The sequence below is a fragment of the Rutilus rutilus genome (genome assembly GCF_951802725.1).
Source record: "Rutilus rutilus genome assembly, chromosome: 7".
Classification (NCBI taxonomy): Eukaryota; Metazoa; Chordata; class Actinopteri; order Cypriniformes; family Leuciscidae; genus Rutilus; species Rutilus rutilus.
In genome coordinates this window covers 38,214,406-38,236,805 of record NC_140221.1, presented here as the reverse complement: position 1 = coordinate 38,236,805, position 22,400 = coordinate 38,214,406, and the positions used below count along the sequence as shown (strand labels likewise).

The 22,400-nt window shown below is 36.8% G+C and overlaps 1 protein-coding gene across 1 annotated transcript in view; it reads right to left on the bottom strand.

Annotated features, from left to right (window-relative positions):
• Positions 1–10,442: 10,442 nt before the first annotated feature.
• Positions 10,443–22,400, bottom strand: part of aacs (acetoacetyl-CoA synthetase) — a 37,150-nt gene continuing 25,192 nt past the window's right edge. The window contains exons 11-18 of the mRNA XM_084413311.1: positions 21,446–21,510; positions 19,586–19,708; positions 16,802–16,915; positions 15,386–15,511; positions 14,758–14,827; positions 14,535–14,593; positions 13,410–13,612; positions 10,443–13,298 (exon numbers count right to left, since the gene is read on the bottom strand). Coding sequence (XP_084269437.1) covers positions 13,161–13,298; positions 13,410–13,612; positions 14,535–14,593; positions 14,758–14,827; positions 15,386–15,511; positions 16,802–16,915; positions 19,586–19,708; positions 21,446–21,510 — 898 coding nt within the window. The 3' untranslated portion in view covers positions 10,443–13,160. The remainder of the gene's footprint in view (positions 13,299–13,409; positions 13,613–14,534; positions 14,594–14,757; positions 14,828–15,385; positions 15,512–16,801; positions 16,916–19,585; positions 19,709–21,445; positions 21,511–22,400) is intronic.

Genomic DNA, 22,400 nt, shown 5'->3' with positions numbered 1-22,400 from the left:
TCGTTCCCTCTTCTAGAGAGAACCGAGGTTACGTTAGTAACCGAGTACGTTATCTTCTAGTCATTGATTAGCATATTCTGTCATGATAATCTATAAATCGCGTTCCCGGGGGCGGGGTTCATGTAAATTTTAGGGTTAGTGATGTCACTAACCCGGGAGGAATGTCGTGTAGTCCCAACCAGCCATTTGTTGTAGCAATTTCTTTAAAAGCAAATATCTCCCTTTGCTTTGAACTTTGAGCGTTGTAACTTTGCAGATGTTGTTTATGCTCAAACAGCAACATTACACACTAACTAAAGTTAAAAAAGTGAAATCATAATCAACCACCCCTTTAACTGGGTCATGGGGAATCAAACGCTCCTTGATCTTTTGAAGTAAAACAGTTCATTGTACTATGAAAACATTGTAACTTTAGAACACAAACGCTGCCGAAAAAGACCATTTATGAAAACTAAGTTACAAAACATGCTAAATGCCACAGTGCTTCACCTTTTTAGACACAAAGGCCTCCCATAGTGCAACATAATATTAAAAGACCCCCTAGGTTAGCATACTTTGCTAACAGAATTCTTCATTTTGTTTTATTTTTATTTCTCTGTCTGTCCTTCTTCTTTTGTTTTCCTTTTTTTTTTCTTACTAACTATTAGATATCAATTAACTTGTCTAACATTTGCCTGCTAAAAATCAAGATAACTAGCTAGCTTTTCACACATTTAATTTTGATTCTGCTTTGAGGATGAAGTGTGTATTTCGGCACCCCTAGTAGCACTAAATGGAATTGCATGTGTGTTCAAACACTACACTTTTCTGCCCAGCTTATGTTGTGAAGAATATAATGTGAAAATTGATCTGTATTCTCGTTTGTAAATCTTTCAGTTATGACTGTCTTTCTGTTGATGTTGAAGCAATAAAAAAAGTCTTTCTGCCCAGCTTCTATTGTTCAGCCAGACCTGCCCCCAAAAAGACACCGTTGATGGAGCCAAAAGTGATCAAAACAGAACAATGTTGTGACATTACCACAGATTTTATACTTTCAGGAAGTCAACCTATGAATGACTTGAAGGGAACATTTTGTCATCATTTACTCACCTTCATTTTGTTCCAAACCTGTATGAGTTTCTTTCCCTGAACCATCCCTTTAAATTGGTTATCTCTGTATAAAAAGTATTTTATGAATATTATAAATGTCTTTAACATTTACATTTATGCATTTGGCATTTCGCTGTAATCAAAACCGACATACATTGCATTAAATTTTGTTATCAAGTTCATTCCTAGGGAATCAAACCAATGACCTTGGACTCGGAGTTGTTTATCCCATGCTTTACAGGAATATCTCAAATTCAGAGTTAAAGAGAATTAGTTACATATCTAGCATATCTAATTAGTTACATATTTTATAATCTGTTACTTATCTGATGTATGTCCTCTTCCAGTTGTATTTCACCTGGAAACCTGGAGCCTGAGATATGTTTTCTTGCTCTCTAGGTCTGAGTTTAAATTAGTTGACAGTCTATCGTGAATCAGTCGATTTCTCTCAGCTTTAGCCAATTTACTCTGAACAACAAAGATGTCAACACTGTGTGGATCTACATGAGGCCTTTACAGGAAAGACCTAACCAAACCTCAGCACCGCCAAACACACACAAACCTGGTATTTTTAGACCAATTAAATCTTGTCTCACTGTAATCCACCTGAAGGACAGTGACTGACACTTCAGAGAAGATGCATACAGAGATGAACTGGTTATTAAAGAGATGGGGTTGTAAATAGAATTAGGTATTATGTTTTCAAGTACTGAAAAATTGACATTGGCTCTGCTGGGTTTGTTATAGTGAAAGCACTGGGTGAAGACACCAGGCGTATTCATTAATTCTGACAGTATTGAGTTTCCCACAGACTACTGAGCAATGACTCCTTGTAGAGAGGATTATATATCTTATACCAGACAACCAACATCACAACAGAGTAAAATGTAAAATTGCAACCTCAGAAATACTAATAAATGTGATAATTTATTGAGATTGTTCATGAGTCATAATATTAAATAACAAAAAGTTTGCAAAAATACATTTTAAAATGATTTGTGTGTGTGTGTGCGTGTGTGTGTGTGTGTGTGTGTGTGTGTGTGTGTGTGTGTGTGTGTTCCATCATTTTCAGTCACTTTGACATAGAAATACACCAGAAATACACCAGAAATACACACATCATATACGCCCTTGAGCACTCCACAACAGACTATTGTCATTCCCTCACAGACTACATCTCCCATAATTCTCTGCCTGGACTCATCAGCACTCATTGTTTTCACCTGTGTCTCATCTTCTTGTTTGCTCATCCTATATAAGCCTGGTTCTTTCTATCATTCCCTGTGAAGTCTTGTTTAGTGTTTGAACTGCAATTCTGAGCGTTCTGTCTGTTATTCCCGTGTTCTCTGCCTGTCCTTGGATTTTCCCTTTTGCCCTTGACCCTGTTATTGTTTGGCCTGATTACCCGGTGTTTATAACCTCTTGCCTGTTTTCTGCATTACGACTTTGGATTACCCTCTGTTCAATAAAACTGCATTTGAATCCTCAACCTTGTCTCGGAGCAGTTCGTTGCAGTTATGCACTTGCAGATAAAATTTCTGGCAAAATTTCAATGATTATATTGTCAAAAGTAGTACAAACATAATATTAAAAATCGAAAATTGTTACTTTAGTGCATAAAACACAAACTGAGTTTTTTGGGTCAAAGTAACTCAAAGTGATGAAGTGGGTCTTATTTATGGACCCAAACATGATGAAACCCAAAGTTCCCTATTGAAAGACCTGCATCAGGAATTCAAATCTGATCCAGATTGGTTTATGATATATTTTGGTGCTGTGGTGGTTTAGCTGAAGGGCGCGCACTGCCATGTTTACCAGAAATACTTGATGATCGAACATGCTTCTGGTGAAACTGGTTGCCTTGCTGAATCCTGTTAGGATCGCCAGCATTGAAAACATAACATATGCTGGTGTCCAGCAATGCATTTTTTTTTTTTTTTTTTTGGCTCAGATTGAGCAGCTGACCTACCGCACCCATCACTGGGGTTTCTTGGCCCTCAAGTGCAAATCTTTAAGAACCAACTGGAGCACAGTATTTCCCAACCTTTCTTGTCCTACAGACCTTATGTAGCCCCGTCCCTTTTCAGCGCTATGCTCATTGTGTTCTGTTCGGTATGTATTTCCACAGCATGAAGGTAAGATCTTACGGATTTATGAATGAACCGCTCGCTTTAAAATCTCTACTAAATGTCTACTGACATTTGTTATGACATCTGCTTCAAACATTACAAAAGGTCTATAGACCCCATCAGTAAGATCTGCATCTGCACAAAATCAGCAATATATTCCTTTAACTGATATATTAGCATTATCATTAATGTTATAGAAAAAGAGGCCATTCTGATCATGATACTCTCAATAAACTAAGAGCAGTTTAAGCTGTCGAGACACATGTAGCTTTCTCTATCTTTAATAAAACAATGGATTTTGACAGTTGGCAGTTTTGACAGTTGGGGGGGCAATCCCAGCTTAAAATATGTTCCAAGAACGTTTTGCCAAAGTTCTCATTAAATCAGTTTTTTAAATGTTTTAAAAAAAAATGTTTTGGTTATACGAACATTAAGGGAACATTCCATTTAATCATTTTGCAAACATAATGTCAATGTTACTTTTGAATCTTCTCTAAACATTCTGAAACAAGTAGTAACATTTAAAAAAAGGTGAACATCCATCAAAACGTTTCACTTAAAAGCGTTCCATGAGTGTATAACATTACTGGAAGAATGTTGGATCATAACTTTGAGAGAACCTTGCCACAAAGTTAGTTAATGTTCTGAGAATCTGAGAATGACCTAACGGCAAATGTATTCATATATAAATAAAAATTTAAGAAAAAACTCAACAGGTATGAAATAACACCCAAAGTGAATACAAACAGTTTACATCTATACAGTTGCACATAATGTATAGCATGGCCTACAATCATAGTTGTAGTTCATTTGTTTATGCTGCAATTTAGTGCAAATTGTCTGCAATCTAACCTCACATCAGCAGATCCTTTGTTGTAGTATAGATTGTGTAGCATTTACCTGCTTTACATCGTCGCTTAAAATTGCTCTGCACACACTCAAGCATGTACAGTATAAACACTCAAAACCTCACAACCAGCGTGAGTAGGCATAGAACATTATGAATGTTATCTTTCTAATCCAGACAGGGTTTAGAGAACTGCAACACCTCAGCAACGCTTCCAGTAACACACCTGCTGGCTGGCAAACAAAGGAAATCTCAATGCATGAGGATAAAACATTCAAACGCTACAGTTGATGTTGTGAACAGGCTCCAAAGTCACTGAGCTATGACATCCGCTGGGTTGGCACATGCTTCAAGTAGCATGTCATTTTTAGAAATGTGATGCTTTCTTTGTTTCCGTTGGATGCATCTCAGAGAACAATAGACGAACATTTCAGTTTATGTCTATGAAACTAATCATTGATTTGTTAGTGTATATGACTTCATGACCAAAGGCGATTGTTGAGGTAATTCATGCTTATCTGTTATCTATGGTTTTAGAGCTATGCTTCCCACATATATGCACTATATATTTTGTTATTAAATATACAGGTTTGTTATAACACCATTGCACATTTTCCTATTGAAAATTTCTGGAAACCTTGATTCTGATTGGTAAACTGTGCTGCATTCAGCGCGGACAGATAATTCCTAACATTTTAGGAATAACATAAGATTCCTAACATTTGCCGAATATCGTTAACTGAGACTGTCGCTATACTTTCGATTGCTCTTGTTTCATACAAATGCAACTGGTGCCATCTTGTATCTAAGTTATGTTATTGTAGTGAAAATGACCTCTGAGAACAGTATAATACTGTTATATTGTTGAAGTGTTTTCTTAGTGTTGTTATGTTACATGAATACAAGTTGCTTAAATCCACAAATGTAATACGAGTTAAACTACGGGAAAGTGTAGGTCAGCAGGGGGATTGTGGTTGTGTACAGTACCCTATGTGCTCACAGATATAGACCTACATACTGTACAGTTTCCCTTCTCTTCTCGGACAGGTGCGTATATGTGTGTATGTTAATATCCAGAGGTTTGTGGCCTCAGCAGCTTTGACTCGAAAGCACCAGAGTCTGTCAGAGAGGATTACACTGCTGCCAACAACATCACCAATGCAAAGAGGATTTAGGAATTCCAACTAACAATTCCAACTAACAGGGATTCGATTTGTTGGAAAAGCTCAAATAAATTAAGTCAGTGTGCTGGTAGAGTTATAACTCTACCAGCACACTGACTTAATTTATTTGAGCTTTTCCAACAAATCGAATATATATTATATATATACAACATCAGATGCCGAAAGGAAAATACTTCCGTGGCAAAACAGTTGAAACCAAATATATGGTTACTAACAGACAACATGAAATTAAAAATAACATTATTTACTTTCTTAATGCATATTGCTGGTCTTAGTGAACTTGAATAATCAATACATGTAGTCACCTGTCACAGTTATGCCTAGTTTCTTTGTGTTTTGGTTTGGTTCTGTTCTGTTTCTGTTTCATCATTGTATGTTGACCTGTGTGTGCCAGTTAATCACTAATTAAGTTCACCTGTTGTTCATCTAGGTTCCTCGTTTACCTCTGTGTATTTTAAGGGTCTGTTTACACAACACCGTTTTCAACTACAAACGGAAGACTTTTTATGCGTTTTGGACGTTCATTTACATGACAACAGCGTTTTGGGTGCATGAAAAAGCAAGTTTTTGAAAACTGTCTCTGTGTAAACAAAAAAAAAACGTGAATCTGTGAAACCGATGACATCAAGCTCATGCGTACCGCGTGTTCAATCTATGGTATTTCATCGCCATCTGGCCTGGCAGCAGAATAGAGCGTTTTTAGTCGTTTTCGCGGATCCGTGTGAACGGGGATCGTTTCGACAATGTACGCAGAAAACTCAAAGGAAGAACTTCTCAGATTTAAGCATATCGTTGACGTGTAAACGTACCATAAGTCCTCAGTTTGTTTTGTTCAGTTGTCCGTTCTCCGTCGCGTGAGTAGAGGTTGTTTTGTTTCATTGTGTTTTCAGCCTACATACTGCTGCAATTTTATACTTTTTTCATCTTCATTGCAACCCAAGTGTGATAGAACCATGGTGATTTAAACCATTACTTTTATTATAATTCATTTGTATAAATTCCATAATTTGTTGTTGTTATTATCATTATAAAATTGTTTAATATGCTGTTAAACCGAATTCTAAAATGCTCTCGACAGTACAAAGCAAAATACAAGAACTTGGAAAGGTATAAATACAACAGCATCATTTTAATCACATTTTCTCTACGCAGAGCATCTGCAGTGTTCTGTGACTGTGACCCTTCACTTTTGTGCAAACCCTTTTCCATTCCTACATTTTGACTCATTCCATGAGTGCTCTTAAGTAAACTACTGACCAAAGACCAGGTGAGAGGGAGAAATATGAAGCATGTCAGGCAGCTCTCAGTTGGTTTTTGAAAAGACTATTATGGCTACCACTGCTTTTTGTGAGCAATTTAAATGATACTTTTGAATTGTCCTCCATGCGCCCTTTGTAGTGGTTTAACTTTTAAAATTAAATTTATTTGAAATTAGCAATATGTTTTAACACCATCACTATGCGCATGCATGTGATAAAGATGTTGCATGTTTACATGGAAGGATATTCCCCCTTCCATGTTAAGCGCTTTGAGTACCCAGAAAAGCACTATTTAAATGTAACAAATTATTATTATTTGATTTTGAGCATGTCTATGTAAGTGTGTGTGTGTGTGTGTGCGAGTACACTGAGGGTGGTTTAGGGCTGTTCTTTCAGCAGCAGCCACAAGCTTTTGTACAGTGAATGTAATGGAGTGGAAAATGCACTCGGCTGCTCTTTATTCGACACAACTACATCACCAGCGGGAACTCTCCACTTTCATCTGTTTCTCTGATACACACATGAACTTCACCACCTGCCCACAGATGAACTGACAACCAATGCATTGATTTGTCTGCAGCACATGCATATCATCAAGATACATGAACAAACTCACACAAAGAATACTGATCAGTGCACACTGACATTTGGCCTCATTATTCACCAGCTCAATATGTAAACCTTAACATATTATAGAACACTACTGTTCAAAATTGGTTTTTGAAAGACTCATAAGGCTGCATTTAGAAAAACAGTGAAATATTATAACAATTTATGTCCCATGTCAATATATTTTAAAATAGAATTTATTCCTGTGATGGCAAAGCTTATTTTCAGCATCATAATTCATTATAATAAGCTGATATGGTGCACAAGGGAAAATATTATGTGCTGCTTAATATTCTTGTGGAAATCAGTTTTTTTTTTCAGGATTCTATGATGAATAGAAAGTTCAGAAGAACAGAATTTATTTGAAAACTTTAATGCACTTTTGATCAATTGATTGCATCTTTGTAAAAGTATTAATTTCTTAAAAAAATATATATATTTTGAATGATAGTGTACATCTTTTAGAATATGCTGATGTGATTTAATTCATTTTAGTTAATCAATTTTGATGCATTTAAATAAAAATCCCATCCAAGTAACATCTTTATATAAATGATGCCGGTAAACTTCGTTATTTTAGCCAATACATGTATGTATAAACAAAGATAAAGTCTTGTTTGTGCCTAAATAATAATTAAAAGTAGCCTACTAATTAAGTAGCCTACAGTAAATACAGTATTTATATAAACATTATTTATTTGTCTTAACTGTGATTTGTCTTAACTTATCTGTGATATTTGTTTTGAGTAGCCTATCATTTGAGTAAAAAGGCTTAAATGAACGTAATAGATCTATATATTATATGCATAGCCACAGATATATGGACAAACTCATTATCTCTCTGTGTGTGTGTGTGTATGCATGCACATATTTTGTATTGTGGTTTTAATCAGAGGCTACATCACAAGGTTTTTCCACTATGCTGTGATTTATCATGATCAGAGATATCAAAAGATGACTTAACGGGAAGCAGGAACGTCCTTCATCACGCCGCTCCCCCTCTGTGTTTCTGTCAGACCCTGTCTCCTTTTTTCTATCCGCTCCAAAATGAATACCCCCTACCCTTCCATTTAAACACACTCACACTTAGATGTAAAACGCTCTCTGCGAGTGGCCAGTCGGCAGATTACATGTTGAGCAGAGGCAATTTGCTGACAGACAAGCCTGAACATTTCAATCATCTCTAGGAAGACGGGTGACAATACTTCACACGCACTCGCGCACCTGACCCTCCGGCCCTCTTACCATCCTCCTTCAATGAGCCTCAAAATTGAACCCGCACAAATTTGTCTCGTCTTTTCTTACTACAAATGATGGCATTCAAATGGGGATGGTGTTGTCTGATCTTTGAAACCTTTCATTTAAGTTCAGGCTGTCTCTCTCTCTCTCTCTCACACACAGATAGGATTTCATTTTGATCATCACATTGAAAACATCAGGGTGGAGAGTGAGATGAATCTGGTTTCAAATGAGGCGGCCACAGCGTCTCACTGCACCTTTTATTTTTGAGAGGTGTTCTGGGATCATGCTGTGACAGGCCGTCGAAACATTTACTCTCCGTTTTACTTTTACATTTTCATTTTAGTTTAAGAGAACAGCAATAAACCTTCAACCTGCTTCCAAAAGGGTATACCAAAAAGATTTACCATTACATTTAAATACCTATTCTATATCAATTTGATCAAATTCATGTTTCATAATTCAACATCCTTAGGGGTGGACTGTAATGTTTTGTTTAAATGGATTATAAGGTTTGATCTAATATGTTTATGGTCAGCAGGGGAAAAAAACATGTTAAATGCTAATAATAAAAAGCAAAAGTTCAAATATCCAGACAAATAGGCTATATATATTATAATTATTTTATTGATGTCAAAGGCTGTGTATCTAAACAAACTTCCACATGTTCCAAAAGTTAGGCTGGTAAATGAAACTGCTGGTTTTGTTTTTGCCATAAGTTCGTTTGTTAATAATTGTGTATAATATATGTCATCTTAATACATCTCAAATACACATTTATATTTTAATAATTTAAATAAATGAGACATATTTACATAAAATATATTAATAAATATTATGGTCACACTTTAGTTTAGAGTCCAATTTTCACTATTAACTAAATATCAACTACGACTTTTGCCTCAAACTTCTAATTACTGCTTATTAATAGTTAGTAAGGTAGTTATTAAGGTATTGGGTGATGTAGAATATGGTCATGCAGAATAAGGCATTAAAGGGATACTCCACTTTTTTTGGAAATAGGCTCATTTTACAACTCCCCCAGAGTTAAACAGTTGAGTTTTACCGTTTTCGAATCCATTCAGCCGATCTCCGGGTCTGGGGGTCCCACTTTTAGCATAGCTTAGCATAATGAATTGAACCGGACAAGACCATTAGCATCTCTCTCAAAAAAATTAACAAAGAGTTTCGATATTTTTCCTATTTAAAACTTGACTCTTCTGTAGTTACATCGTGTACTAAGACCGACAGAAAATGAAAAGTTGCGATTTTCTAGGCTGATATGGCTAGGAACTATACACTCATTCCTGCGTAATAATCAAGAAACTTTGCTGCAGTACCATGGGTGAAGCAGGCGTAATGATATGACGCAGCACATGCCGCCTGATAATAGGCTACTGAGCTGGGGACTATTATCAGGTGCTGCGTCATATCATTACGCCTGCTTCACCCATGGTACTGCAGCAAAGTTTCTTGATTGCAACTTTTCATTTTCCGTCAGTCTTAGTACACGATGTCACTACAGAAGAGTCAAGTTTTAAATAGCAAAAATATCGAAACTCTTTGTTAATTTTTTTGAGAGAGATGCTAATGGTCTTGTCCGGTTCAATTCATTATGCTAAGCTATGCTAAAAGTGGGACCCCCAGACCCGGAGATCGGCTGAATGGATTCGAAAACGGTAAAACTCAACTGTTTAACTCTGGGGGAGTTGTAAAATGAGCCTATTTCCAAAAAAAGTGGAGTATCCCTTTAATGTGTGCTTTATAAGTACTAATAAACAGTACAACAAAGCATTTATGCCCACAGAACTGCCACTCACTGGATATTTTCTCTTTTATTCAGTAAAAGATGCGTATGTAACTCACTCACTCACTCACTCACTCACTCACTCACTCACTCACTCACTCACTCACTCACTCACTCACTCACTCACTCACTCACTCACTCACTCACTCACTCACTCACTCACTCACTCACTCACTCACTCACTCACTCACTCACTCACTCACTCACTCACTCACTCACTCACTCACTCAAATAATACTGCAAATCATGCGAGATGAATAAAACCACAGCAAGCCACAATAATTTCTAGTTGTTTAATTAGGACTACAGTAAGCATCTTTATACATGAAATGCATGTATGCTGCCAGTGGACATAACTGAGGCGGTCGGTCCATTGATATACAGTATATAGGCATAATATATTCATAACAAATATATTCTCAACTATATTAGTAATCATTATTCACATTCAGCAAGTACAGTAATATTATTTCAAAGCAGGAATATTACGTTAGCCACCGAGAAGAAAGCACCTTTCAATTACTAGTAGTACACCAAATACATTTATTGTAATACAATATTAAGAAAAATTATTTCCATGTATCAAAAAGGAAAATAAAACAACACTGTAATACAATGGAATACATTTCCATGGAATGTTCATGAACTTGCTGAGAGTAAGGACGTAAGGACAAAGTAAATGCTGGGGGACAAAAATGTTTATGACAAGTGATAACGTACAGCAATATCCACAGTTGACTATCAATAAATAAGGATTTGGTAGCTTTCCTTATGCCTGCAGTCCCAGACCAGGAAAGTTCTGTCAGCAAAACTGAGCAGATATGGGGCATATGGTGGCACAAGGGTGGGCATGAGGTGAAACAGACCCGTCCCTGCTTGTCTGAAGCGGAAATAAGGACTGATTTAATTCAAGCGATCTGCACAACTGCTTGCCATCTGCACCACTATACCGAATGATTTCAATTTGAAAGAAAATGAGCCTTTTAAAGGGCCAGTCCACCCTTTTGAGTTTCATTACGTCTAGCCTCACACTACAGCTATCTCGTATAAAAAGCATTGTTTAAGTCTGTAGTGCATAGTTTCTTTTAGGAAACCAAGTAAGGGGTCCTCACTGAGGTCAAATGGATTTACTCACAGGTTAACTTAAACATGTAGCAAACCCAGATTACATTACCTGAACTAAATAGACCCATGTTTAAAAAAAAAAAAAAATCCACAAAAATCAAAAAAACAAGATGCCTTGCAGCCCAAAAACTTGCCTGAAAGGAAAGAAAAAGTACATCAATACTGCTCTCTGTTGTAAACAACTGCTGAAATAACATTACTAGCGCAAAATGATTTTAAAATTATTTAAAATGCAGCACATTTTCTGGCTTTTGATGTGAGCGTTTGCAGCATATTCGCTCTCAATATCACCAAAAAAGTATTTTCTGGATGGTGGCTTGTTCACAGCTTCTGTGAAATGTGTTGATAAATGTCTCTGTGATATGCTGCGAAGCAAGTATAAAGGCATCATCAGTACACGTCTAACAGCTTGATTCTTATCCAAGATAAATCAATATTTTACATTTTTTGTTGTTTCTTATTTACAGCCCACACATATGGACTGCCCAGAATTCTTCCCTTTACTATTAATGCAAACATCACATAACCTTATGATCTAATAACGTAATATTATGAGGTTATCCGGACATCATGTCATTGTAATGGTCTTGCTGACTTTCAAAACAACAAACAAACGCAGCTTTTTCATATGTACGCAGCATTCTGATGATACATTTATTGGGTTGGAACGTGATGGAGGAATCTGTCATGGGCAATGCCTACAGTGACAGTCCCTGGATGTGTTGATGGGAAATATGAAGAAATAGATTGTTAGATGAGTTTGGGGATGACAAAGATAAAGCTATATACTGTACCAAAGAATGGCTCAGAGAAAGAAGATGAGCTTCAGTTGTTGATGAAAACTTTTCACAACTTGATATAAGGCATACTGTATGAAAGAGACCAAATAGAGTCATTGTGAAGGCGGCATCTAGTGTAGCACACAACATGCAGCTGCATATACAGAATCAAATATATACAGTATATATGTAAAAATATACAGAACTCTTTTTGGCCAGAGAGCTACATAAGCTTAAATTCAAATCTACACTCAGAGGACAACAGAGCGTAGTAGTGGACAACAGAGTGTAGTTCTGGACAGTATAATATACTATACAAATACAGCAGATGTGATGAATCACTATTTACTGATAGGATATCACTCAAAAATACAAATATAGTCTAGTTTCCAGACAGGAAGTCAGGCTTTTGGGGCAAAAAAAAACTTAAAAAGTTGAATTGAATATATTACGCCAACATTTTGTAATTAAAGTACCAGCGTGGAAAATACTTTGCCTGATAAAGTTAGAGGTTCCAGCAAACAGTTGGTTTGACCCAAGAAGTTGGTATTCCTACAGGAGTAATGCTTTAACCTTAAATCCATAACATTCAGTAACATATCATTGTATATGACTCGTATAGATATACGAGCATAAACAGTGTCATTTTAAAGCCTCAAAACATACATGGGCAGATTTTCCTAGGTTAAAGTGACAATGTATCAAAATACGAGAGGTAAAATATGGGACTGACATATCTGGTAAATTAAGATAACCGATTTGGGAATTGTTTGTGAGTTTGGTACATCTCTTGGGAATAACGCTTGGTGGACGCAATGACAGAAGCAGATAAAATGTCCCTTTAAGATCCAAGTTGGAATATCATAAAATGGCACTCTCAACATTCTACCCAAGAGTTACACTTTTGAGGAAGTATGGTGTGTACAAACTCACTCCATCGGTTCCAGTGGGTAGCTGAGTTTGAGTAGGAGCCACAACATGGAGAAAAGCTTAGATGTTTGAAAGCTCTATAAATTCCTTCAGATTTTCCAACAGTGTCCAGAGAATCTGAACTCTTCAAAGACAGAAGCGCTGGACCTTCAGGAGTTGTTGTTCAGAAGTTTTGGAGTTCAGGCAGGTTCTTGTAGAGGTCCAAGGAGTCTGGGTTTGAGAAAGCCCCTCGCTGAGTGACGTCCTTACCCGCGACCACCTGCTTTACTGCAACTTCAACCTTCTTTCCGCTAATAGTGTACTACAGGCGAAGGAAATGTAAAGTCAATCAGACGGAAAAGGTCAGAAAATAAAGCAGAGAAAGGACAAGTGAGAGTGGCTACAAAAAGAAGAAAAGTGCAAGTGTGCTTACCGGGATGTCTTTGGTTTCCAGGATCAATGCTGGGACATGTCGGGCAGAGAGAGCTACTCTGATAGCGCTGCGGATCTTCCCCACCAGCTCTTGACTGAAGGTCTTATTGGGTCCCATCTTTAAGAACAGAATCACCCTCTCTTCTCCGTCACTGTTGTACTGAGGGACACAAAGACTGTCGGACACTTCCTCGAAGGCTTCCACTGCAAGAAGAGAGGCCATAACAAGGGTCTTAAACACTGTCTAACTCTGATGTTAGCACATTCTAAATAATTGTTTATGCGATAATTATTTTAATTTCATGGCTGCTGATAATCGATAAAAGGCAGATTTTAAAATTCTGAGTTGTGAATTTGGCATCACAACAATATAATGTACAACACTTATTTTGAGATTTGCTAAGGATTACGGTTTTATTAAAACTCTTGTGTTTTTAAATATTAACTTTAAGTGAGCATTACATGACAGCAAAGGTAATGTACAAATAATTGAAATAAGCATACAAAATTAAATATTTAATAATCGCCCAATATCATCTGACATTGACCAACACATTAATATACACTACTGTTTAAAAGTTTTTTTTAAAAGAAATTGAACGCATTCAATTAATCAAAAGTGTTAAAATGTGATCAAATTCTTTCCATTTCAAATAAATCCTGTTCTTTTCATCAAAGAAAAATGTTTCTTGAATGCCAAATCAGCATATTATAATTATTGAAGGATCATGTGACACTGTAGACTGGAGTAATGGCTGCTGAAAAATCAGCTTTGCCATCACAGATATAAATTACATTTTAAAATATATCAAAATACAAAACAGGTCATTTGTAATAATACTTCTTAATATTAAATTTGGACTATTTTTGATCAAATAAATGCAACCTTGATAAGAAAAAGACATCTTTCAAAAACATAAAAGTAAATACTGACCTCAAACTTTTGAACGGTAGCATATATGAACTTATAACCATTGTGGTACCGATTGTGGTAACTTGGTGGATGTCACCATACTTCATATACAATAATCTACTGTAGTTAAAGTGACTTGTGAATTTAGTCTGGTCCAAACCAGCTCAAATTAGTCTACTCATTTCAGGAAAAAGTGTGACGTTTATTTCTCACCAATGTTATAAATTTCTGAGCTCCCAAACCGAACACCATTAGGATTTAAAGTTCCATCACTGAAAATACAAACAAAACAATAATGCTTTTTAGTACATAATTTAGGAGCATAACCAATCTCAGAGTATCACCGTACAACAACACAGCAATATTATAAGAATCTAAGCAGAAACTAGAGAAGATTATCAAAATCTGCAAAACAACAAAACAAAGTGAAACTTACCTTCTCCCCAGCATGACGACTCCTCCCGTTTTTGGATTTATCTTACAGTAATCGCCATGGGCCCAGAATCCTGAATGAGGAGTTACAGAGACAAAAATAAACGCATAGAGAAGGATGAGCAAATAGCTAGAGAAAGAAGCATCTACTGTATAGTGCATCTAAGCAGAGATTTCTGACCGCTGACGGCCTGAGAACGCGAATTAAGCTTAGCTGCCCTGATTGGCCTTTTCCTACTTCTCCAAACTGACAGCAATAAGGCTTCAAGTAGATTTTTCTTGTGCTAACAAAAGCTGTCAGGTTCTTTTTTCTCCCTTTCGCCCTCAGAAATCATTTAATCAATACGGCGGAAAAGCTGCAGCCTCTTCTGAACAAGCTTACGTGTCACGTTTGTTTCCTAAATCAAAGGGAAGACTCGTTTGTTTTCTAAATCAGTCAGAAAACGCACTTCCCTGTGACCACTTCTCAACTCAAGAGCTTTGAAGGAAGCTAGCGGAGTGCATCTGTGAGCCTCTGTAGGCAATGACTGCTTGAAGCAATGCATTCTGGACTGATGCCTAAAATTGCTGTCTATGGAGGCTGCTCACTAGGTTTTGAAACAGATATAGAGTGATGTCATGTGAAGGGTTACCTGGGAAGGTGGAAAAGTAGGCTTTGTGGTATTTGCTGCCATTCTCGTCGTTCCAGAAATGAGTGGGCTGGCACGGGATGGGCTTCAAACACACCAGTTCGCCACTCTCTCCCCAAACAGGCTTACCTGAAAAACACACCAAACATAACAGGGTTATTGAAGCTACAAAGGCAGTGTTTTTACCACGGTTAAGTGGTAACGTTAGGCAAAACACAAAGTACTGTAGGTAAACCTCCTAAACGGGGTTTACTGTTTTTTAAAATCACAAATACATCTTAAGAGGTTTGTTGATCTGAGACAACAGAGATTAATCACAATTATTCTCCCAGTTGATGTAGTTCATTGGCATTATTGTAGGTGACATTGTTAATATACATTTGCTTTATATCATATTTTTATACAATATATATTATTTATATAATATATCTACATTATCAATATTTTAAAATGTAATTTATTCCTGTGATGGCAAAGCTACATTTTCAGCTGCCGTTCCTCAAGTCTTCAGGTAACAAGATCCTTCAGAAATCCTTCTAGTATGCTGATTTGGTCCCGTGATATACACACTTCATATGTGATTTCAAATCAAACCAGCTTTCAGATTCAAAACTATTTAAGTCAGCATGAATCTGAAGTTGCAACAGTCTTTTCTTCCCTATTGTGATGTAAATATCAACCTTGTGTAAATCAACAAACCTTGTGTTATCCAAGGTTTCTCGCACAAGAAAAAAATGTAGGGCGGGACTTGATTTTGTCCATTAGGAATTGATTGGATAGTTGGATTGTCGTGGTTTGCTATTGGTGTGATTTCATGTGAGTGACAGGTTGTTTTGCCCTCATACAGCAAACACGTCATCAGAAGAGATTTCGTTGTATGAGGGAGAGGAAGTTATTTTGATTAAAGAAATACGACAATATTAAATAAAAAATAACTATTTTATGGTCATACATACACACACACACACACATACACACACTTTACTGACTGTCTGTCAATAATAAATCAAAGAACTAAAGACAAAGAGAAAATCACACACTGCTCTTGACTGAATTGAACTTTTGTAGCTTTAATAAGGATTAATCTATATTTAAATGATAATTTATGCAGTGAAGACTGAAGTATTTGGTAACGTTTTGGAGCAAATATTTAAAATATACTGTCTTTATGTTGTTTCTACATTAATTTGGAGATTAACGGTGAAACTATTACAGAATAAAAATATATTAAAAACTTTTAAAAGCGATTAATTACAGAAATTTGCGATACATTTTTTGTCGATTGACAGCACTAATATAAATATGCTCAACACACACATACATACACACAAACACACACACACACACACACACACATATGTCTTGAGCATATAAATGTCTTGAGCATAAAATCAGAGATAAACATGAGCTTTATCTCACCTTCACAGCTCCAGGACTCCACAGCCATGCCCAGATTTCGGGCCTGAATTTCTCCTCTGTAAACAGGCACCGTCATGTTCTGACCCATGAAGCATGAAATTATGTCTGTGCCACCTGAGGAAACACTAAAGATGTTAATATACAGTTTTAAAGGTGGTCAACATGTTCAAGGCAAGACAATCTCATAGGTTTGGGGAGAAGACAAAGACAGAGACAGATCTTCCATTGTTCCATTATATAGGAAAGACACTTCTAAAGCAAAGGGAACTGATTGGATGTTTTCATTAATGCAAACTTGTTGGCATAGTTTTCTGGTAGCTTTGTTCTCCTGCCTTCATTTAGATCGCAGTGCCTATACTGCAGCCCTTCCTTATTGATTTGTTTATCAGACACGAACAAAAGGAACAAGCTAAACAAAGGTGCTCAAATATCTGTTTGGTCCAACAACCTCAGGTCTTTCTTTAGGAAAGAAACTGGTCCACATGATACTAAAAAAAGCTTGTTGGTTTGGTAGCCAAAAAAAGTGCTGGGAAGTAACTAAATAAAAGTAGCTACATTACAAGATGACCTACATTTAAATTACAATTTCCCAGTAGCAAGCAATGAGAAAATGGAGAGGAGATGTCAAACAGACACCTCTGTAGATAAAAATAGGTCTCAGTAATTGACAAATGTAATGATTGTAAAGTCAGATTATAAAAGAGACCGAAAATTGGAGAGAAATAAAAAAAGACAGAGAAAGGTTGCTGGGACAATTCATGTTTATGTGTGTATGTGACAGATGGTGGGTGATATTGGGGGGTCTATTGGATTCAGGTGATTCTGGGTGGCTGAAAGTGCTAAAGTTTCCTGCCAGCTGCCACTCTGCACTCAGGAGTCTGGTTGGCACTGTGACAGGAGCAGCAGGAAACAAGCCCTGTCACATATGCTCTGCCTGACATTGGGGTCAAGGTCAAATCTGACTCGGGTTGGCAGAAGTCAAATATCTAAGGGGAGGAAGGAGAAGCCCTGAACCTGGACAAAGCGAATATCGTCTCAATATTTCAGAGGCTATCTGAGATCAGGACCGAAGATGAGCATTGTGTATCTGAGCTGCTGTTTTCCAGCAGGCATCTTATGTAGCCTGACATTTCAAAAACCTCAGGAGTCAAGAAACGTCAGTCAAAGCCTTTTTCTGAAATATTATGAGGCTCATGTGCTCTGCAAACATGTCAGAATTCAATGAGATTGCTGTCATGGTATCAAATATGAGCCAAATGGCAAATCAAAAAGCCTTCATGGCACACATGTGCAAAAATGTCTTCTGAATGCATCAAAATCTCTCTGTCACTTATTTAAGATAATAAGATTACATTGTCTATTATTTCAGATTCACATATTGGTCAACTTTGACTAAAATCTTACAAACATTTACCATGGAAACCATTAACGCTTCAACTTCTGTTCAGTGATGTTTTATCGTAAATGAAAAGCGGCTAATGACCGATCAGCATCAAGGACTGGAAAGCAAAGACTAAAAATATCATGGCTGCAACTTCATATCTAATGATTTGTGCAGGAACAAGCACTGCACACAGGAAGTTAAATAACAAATAGCTCTGAAAGGTTCAATCTGAATAACATGACTGTAGCAGGCTGCCGCTGACCTGCCATGAGAGCAAAGCTCATCTGGTGAAACCGCAGGGAAAAACTGGGCACAGGTGGTGTGTGAGAGAAACATGCTGTGAGACCCCAGTCACAAACACACACTCATGCACACAAAATCAGCAGTCCACCACAGCTGTTAACGCTGATGCTAATTTGTTTCCACAGGGCCCTGCAGACATGAGATCACACTGTGAAACACACACACACACACCATACTATTAAGAAGAGCTGGAGCGCTGATGATGGGAAGGAAAATGAAGAATGGGCTGATCAGGATAAGATAGTGAAAGATTGTGCGTATTTTCAGTCATCTTTAGTCAGATGCATTTACATTGTGACTGTGCCTCAGATGCAATCAACTCTGTGTCTGTAAAGGTGTGAACCAAATGGCCCATACAGAGGTATGGCCCATAGAAACTGATGGGTGTGAATGACAAAGAAACAACATTGCTCAGTTTTCTATTGTATGTAGCCCTTTTGTCTTCATGTATAAAGTTCTGTCACACAGACAGAACTTTGGGTTAAGATTCTTTGAAGGCCGACACGCTAATGTCGCTGCTGAAGAACTGCTACACTACTACCTTCAATAAATTCTTCCCCCCACAAGAACTCTGGTCAAGCTTACTTATTTTATGTATAAGAGAAATCTAATACATTGGTGAGCCACCCTGACGACGCTCGGCCAAATACAGCAAAATCTAACGATAGGATAGGATAGGATGGGATAGGATGGGATGGGATAGGATGGGATAGAATGGGACAGGAAGGAAGGAAAAAAGGAAAGAAAAACAAAGTAAAATTAACACAGAAAAGGAAGAAAGGGAGGAAAGGGAAAGGCAGGGAAAGGGAAGGGGGAAGCAAGACAAATGCAGAAAAGGAAAGAAAAGTGAAGGAAGGAAGGAAGGAAGGAAGGAAGGAAGGAAGGAAGGAAGGAAGGAAGGAAGGAAGGAAGGAAGGAAGGAAGGAAGGAAGGAAGGAAGGAAGGGTGAAAAGCAAGAGAGGAAAAGAAAAGAAACAGGAAATGGAAGGGAAGGGGGAAGGAAGGGTAAAAAAAGCCAGGTAATTGAAGGAATGAAGGGGAAAATGCAATCCAATGCAATGAAATAAAATAAAAGAGGGAAAGAAACGAGAGCCCACCTGATATGGATCCCAGCAGCACATTGTTCTTAATACAGCTGTACACATACTCGTAGCTCTGAGGCTTCAGTGGAGATCCTGTAGACAGGAGTGTGTGAAGCGTCTGCAGGTTGTGTGTGTTTGCTGCAAATGGACAAACAAAATGTATTAGTGAAAAGATTAAACAATTACAATGTTAACTACATTTTGCATTTACTGAAATACTACACATTGCAAGGCATCAAAAGAAGATTTTCATTCCGTAACTACTAACAGTAGATATATAGAATAACCATACATATATCTATGCAACCTCATAAACATTTTTAATTATATTAAAATTTAAAAAGTAAAGATTTCAGAAATCATAAAGTCCTGAAGTATAATTTGTTCAGATGGATTTTAGTCTGGAGGCAGATGGGTATGGCTCACAGTGATCAGAATTATGAACCACATTAAACTTTGCTGAAATGTATGCAGGCGACATGCCAGGCCACCCGTCTGGGGTCCTGTGTAGAGAGGGTCTCTCGCCCCGGTTATCAGAGCCAGTGCCACACCCCACAGGCTAACAGGTGTCGCTCTGAAATGTCAAGCAGCCAAAGGGAGCAGCAGAGGGCCAGGAAGCACGTCTCTGACCTCCAACACACACAGTCCTCTGAACCACACACATGCAAAACAAATAAATCCCCCAACTCAAACACACCAAGAGCTTAATCTTTAAAGACGCCATAAATCGGCATTCAAAAAGCATTTAACTTCCGTAATGTAGCAAACCACAATATTAAGCAGGAAACATTGTAAGGCATGATTTGTTTTTATTTTTTATATTTAATTGGACTGTGAAAAGATTTTTTTTTAATGAATTGATTTGTAATATTTATTTATTTATTTAATATAAATATAATTTAATTTAATATTACTTCAATTTATTTCTTTTTCACAGCACAAGTGATTTAATTCAACATTGATTTAAATGTCATATTAATTTAATTTATATGAAATTAGTGTAATATTAATTTACATTTATATTAAAATAATTGAACATTAAATTAAATTTAACTTGCACAGCAACAGTTGTGTCTAAGGGGTCAAGGTTTGGCTGGTTAGCATGGGCGTAACTAAATCTTTTTCCACTGATAGACATTCATAAGTAGCCGTGTATCCTGACAAAACAGGGTCGATTTTCGAGCATCATTTAATTTTCAAGTTGTTGTTGTTTTTTTAAATCGCTCTCATGACAGACATTACGGATAAACCCTGTCTTCCACTGTAATTTGCATTTTAATTCACTTTCAGTTTGTCTCATTATTATTGAATATTCACAAGCACACACACACACGATTTAGTGAATGAACCAGTAGCATCTAGAGACTGCTGGGAAAACGAGGAACAGCCTCACAGGCAAGACAAACCTGATGTGACAAAAAAACTTTGCATTAGGCATTGCCATGTAAATGTAGCCTAATAGACCTGCCATTGATTATTATATCATTCAAATGTATCAAACAACATTATTGGCTAAAAACCTTGAAGTAATGTTTAATTGAGAAATATTACTATTACGTAGACTACTATGTTTTTTTTTTTTTGTCATTTTTATATTAATATTAATATATTTTATATTTATATTAAACTTTACGTAAAGGGGAGTGTTCAACAACATATTAATTTTGTATCAAAATTAATATTAAGAAATATGAATTTTTTTTAAAAAAAAATTGGTATTGGTAATGACTACTGAAATATTGTAGTGACAACCTTATTTACTCATCCTTTACTTTACCAGGAAGGCCCCATTGAGAGGGAGTCCTGGAAGGAGAGTCCTATTGTGGATATTGGAAAAAAAAAGTGGAAAAAAACCCCAATCGTTCTACAGCTCACCTGGTTTCAGATTTCTCTCCTCCAAAACAGACAGCCATTTTGCTCCAGTCCCAAAAATTGTGATTCTGTGAGAAAATAAAAAAATAATAGTGGATGTTAACAATAGGATATATTTTGAATGTATAAACTAAGACAAAAAGGGCTTTCTTACAGTTTGCAAAACAAAACTGCAATTTAGGAGGTACAAGGAGCAACGTCCTTAAAAGAACGTGAGATACGTGTAGCGCTGGTTGGGAAATCACTGCACTAGGCCACATCTCAGACAAACATGAAAACCACAGCAATCTAGATCTCCCCGCTTTAGAACAAAGAGCAGAACAGTCTGAGTGTCAATGAGGTGGAATTGATCTAAACGGCCTGTTGACCTACAGAGGCCTCGGTCAGCCATCTCTTGATGGAATCATTCACGGTCAGAAATCAGAGCTGGAGGTCATGGCAGTGTAATATCTGAAGAGCACAGACAAGCTTAAATGCTGTCAACATGGTTGTGTTAGTGTAATTTCCATTTTTCTAGCACAGAGTTTCACTGTGTTTACAGCAGAATTACAGTAAAACAAACTTACTACTATACAGGTTGTATAATACATGAAACTGCCAGCCCATTCCTAAATACAATCGAAACACAACTGTAACTGCAAAAAATAAGCCTAACCAAAGTATTAGATTTAAAAAGGGGGTCTATGTACACTAATGTTCACAATGTACAGTTCCAAAAACTTCCAAAAAATGTAATTTATAATTTGATTACACTTTATTTTAAGGTGACTGTTACATTGCGCATACTCAAATAAGTACTAAGTGATATTAATGACCTACATGTACTTACTATAGAGTTACGGTTAGGGTTTGGTTTAGGGTTAGTTACTTGTAATTATGCATAATTTACTGTTATTACTATAGTAAGTACATGTAGTAACGTGTAACTATTTCACCTTAAAATACAGTATTACCTAGA